General features: G+C 62.6%; 1 protein-coding gene across 1 annotated transcript; it reads left to right on the top strand.

Moving 5' to 3' along the window:
- Window positions 1–986: 986 nt before the first annotated feature.
- On the top strand, window positions 987–2,776 carry PRR7 (proline rich 7, synaptic). Its single transcript, XM_032794795.2, has 2 exons — window positions 987–1,718; window positions 2,104–2,776. The coding sequence occupies exons 1-2, from the start codon at window positions 1,424–1,426 to the stop codon at window positions 2,481–2,483; spliced, it is 675 nt and encodes a 224-aa protein (XP_032650686.1). The 5' UTR covers window positions 987–1,423; the 3' UTR covers window positions 2,484–2,776.
- Window positions 2,777–3,356: the final 580 nt, after the last annotated feature.

Here is a 3,356-nt window from a genome sequence, read left to right as displayed (position 1 = left end):
AATCTAACTGCCATGTCATGTTACCTTTACTAACTGTGGTTGTAATCTCAAAACAATGCCAAGTGTGTTTGACGAGACCCGTTTTCTGTGAAATCACATGGATTGGCATTAGTTACGCTGCTCGCCTCTTTGTTCTTTACTGATTGCATCCTGGAGCAGATTTTCTATGATTTTGCCCAGGATCAATGTCAGACTAATTGGCCTATAGTTACCTGGCTCATCCCACTTACCCTTGTAGAATATTGGCACAACAGACGCTTTTTTCCCCTTCTCTGAGACTTACCCGTTGTCCAAGAATTATGAGATCTTACCAATTAGTCAGCTGCTCCTCAGCCAATTCTTTTACAACTCTTGAGTGCAAATTATCCTTTCTTGTCCCTTTAGAAATGTTTCACTGCAGCAGTGGCTGCTGCTGTCTGGCCTGGTCAGGACCAGGCTGCCAGGCCGTGGCATCGTGGTGAATCCTGGGGTCCAAGGAAACTCTCTAACCCAGATCCTTCCAGTTCCCTGGCTCCATTGGTGACCCTTGAGCAGCCGAAGGGGGGTGGAGCTCATCCCATCCCCAAGCAGACAGGATCCAGGGCTGCCAGCTACAAGCAGTGCCTCCCATTTCTAGCATCTTTCAGCTCGTTGCCATGCCAACCCCAGCCCTTCCTGGGAGGCTGGCAAGCCCGGTGCCCCCCTTCCCTTCCAATCCCCTTGGACCAGGCTCTGCTGGCTTCTGCAGATGGCTCCATAGCCCGGGCTGAGCTGGCCTTGGTGTCTGGGGCAGGGCAGGGGGCAGGCATGGCACCCTGGCTATGCACACAGGAACACAGCCCTTAAATGAGCAGGTGGGGAAGGGGGCCTGAGCTAATGGGTGGGGGTCGGTAGGAGGCGGGACCCACATGGCTGTAGCCGGGAGCCGGCCTGGCCACCCTGAGCTGGGCTCGCTTACTGTGGATGGGTCATTGGGAAGCGCGATGTGCCCGCCATGCTCAGGTCTGTCTGTCTGTCTGTCTGTCTGCAGGGGGCACCGCCGGCTGCTTGGCACAGCGATGGGAAGGAGCTGGCCTGGGTGCTCTTGGTTCATACGGGGCTACCCAGCTGGCCTGCGGCTCTGCAGATCCCTGTGGTGGATGAGCCCCTCCGAAGCGCCCACTCCCTCAGTCGTCCCTGCCTGGGGAGCAGGGCAGGCCCTGACCCTCGCCCCTGAGTGCCCCCACCCCATGGACCTCGCCCCCCCGGCTCTGCCTCCCGTCCATCCCCAGCGCTTGGAGCAGGCGCCATGGCAACGGCTGCAGGCCGCGCGGGGGCAGCCCTGAGCGAGTGACAAGCCGCCACCACTGGCACCTGGGCACAGGCGATGGGCAGCGGGCGTGTGGTGCTCTGGGCCCTGCCTGCCTGCAGCTGAGGGGAACCCCCAGCCCCCAGACCAGCCACCATGGTGATGTCCCAGGGCACCTACACCTTCCTCACCTGCTTCGCCGGCTTCTGGCTCATCTGGGGCCTCATCGTGCTGCTCTGCTGCTTCTGCAGCTACCTGCGACGACGCCTCAAGAGCCAGCAGGAGGAGCGGCTGCGGGAGCAGAACCTGCGTGCGCTGGAGATGGAGCCGCTGCACTATGAGGGCTACTCAGGCAGCCCCCCTGGCATGGCCATGGCCATCCCCCCCCGGCTGCGCATGGAGCCGCACCACCCCCCCGGCCCACCCCCCCAGCCCTGGAGCTACCGGCACGGTGAGGGCTGCTTGTGACCCACGGTGCCAATTCCCTAGGCCTGGCCCATTGCCGCCAGGGGTTTACCAAGGCAGGGAGTGGATGGTGCTCATGCCGGCTCGGAGCCTGAGGAAGGGCTGGCCACTCAGAGCCTCCCTGGCTACAGCAACCCCCATCCTGCCCCGCTGGCCAGTCCAGCAGAACCCCGGCCATGCTCAGTCCCAGAGCAGAGTGCCCTAGGGAGCCTGACCCCCACCCCCCCCCAGCGCCTGCTGGAGGGCCTCCATGGGGCTGGCTGGGGCCTGCACTCCTCAGGGAGGCTGTGGTTCAGGCCCCATCCACACATGGAAGTGGGAGAGCCTGGTGCGGCCCCTCACTCAGTGCGTGTCTGCTGCTTGCCTTGCAGAGTCGGACCTGTCCAAGCCCCCGTGCTACGAGGAGGCACTGCTCATGGCTGAGCCGCCACCGCCCTACAGCGAGGTGCTCATGGACACACGGGGGCTGTACCGCAAGATCAACGCCCCCTTCCTGAGCCACGAGCGCCCCGAGAAACAGGAGCAGCCCCCCAGCTACAAGCCCCTCTTCCTGGACCGAGGTTACAGCGCAGCCCTGCACGTGCCCAGCTCTGCCAGCCAGGGCCCCACCTTCTATCTGGAGGCTGAGCGTGCCCAGCGCATGTTCCCCAGCTGGATGGACTCAGAGCTCAGCAGCAGGGACACGTATGAACCTGGGGCCTGGCACCTCCCTGTCTCCATGCCCTTGTTTGGCAGGACTACGGCAGTTTAGGGGCCTGCCGGGCAGAGTGCCACATTAGAGCCTGCCTGAGCCCTGGTGCTGTCACTGGCGCAGCTGGGCTCAAGCTGCCCGTTCCCCTTGGGAGCCACCCTGGGCCCCACCTCAGGGCTAGCGCAAACCCAGGCTGGACAATGTGACACGTTGCCTGCTGCAGCCAGTGTGAGGGGCTGGTCCCCATCCTACTCCGTGGCTCCCTGCAGGCCCCCTGGTGCTGACTGGGGCTCCGAGCAGGCCCTGCACTGGGCTCTTTCCTAGTTCGTTTGTTACAGTTTGAGAATAAAAGTTTGTGGCACCAGTTTCATTCCAAGCAGAGCCAGGCTGCCTGGGCGGGGGGACTGGGGGCAGGCTCCACCCTGCCCTCCACAATGGGGCCTGGAGTATCCCACTCAGCAGGTGAGCACAGCCCCCCAGGACCCACTCTCCCTGTGGGGTGCTTGTTGGGACTGGCTCAAAGTTTTTTGCCGCCCCAAGCAAAGAAGTTTTCCTGTGCCCCTCTGGCCCCGCCCCATTCCAACCCCTTCCCCAAGTCCCCGACCCACCTCCTCCCCCAGGCGTACTGCATTTCCCCTCCTACTCCTCTGGGAGGGACGGGGGAGAAGTGGAGCAGCAGCACTCGGGGGGGGGGAGCAGGTGGCAGTGGAGCAGAGGTGAGCTGGCAGGGGGAGCGGTTCTTCTGTCCTCCCCCCAGGTTACTTCCTGCAGCCCTCCCCATGCCCCCCACCACCGAAGCTCACCTCCGCTTAGGGCCGGCTCCTGGCTTTTTGTGCCCCAAGCAAAACAAAAAAAAACCACACAAAAAAAGGAGCCAGAGTGCTGCCCCTTGGAAAGCACATGCTTGGAGTGCTGTTGCCTAGAGCTGGCCGT

Source organism: Chelonoidis abingdonii, chromosome 7, assembly GCF_003597395.2.
Source record: "Chelonoidis abingdonii isolate Lonesome George chromosome 7, CheloAbing_2.0, whole genome shotgun sequence".
Taxonomy (NCBI): domain Eukaryota; kingdom Metazoa; phylum Chordata; order Testudines; family Testudinidae; genus Chelonoidis; species Chelonoidis abingdonii.
Note: the sequence above shows the minus strand (reverse complement) of the source record. Positions and strands in the feature narration are given on the sequence as shown.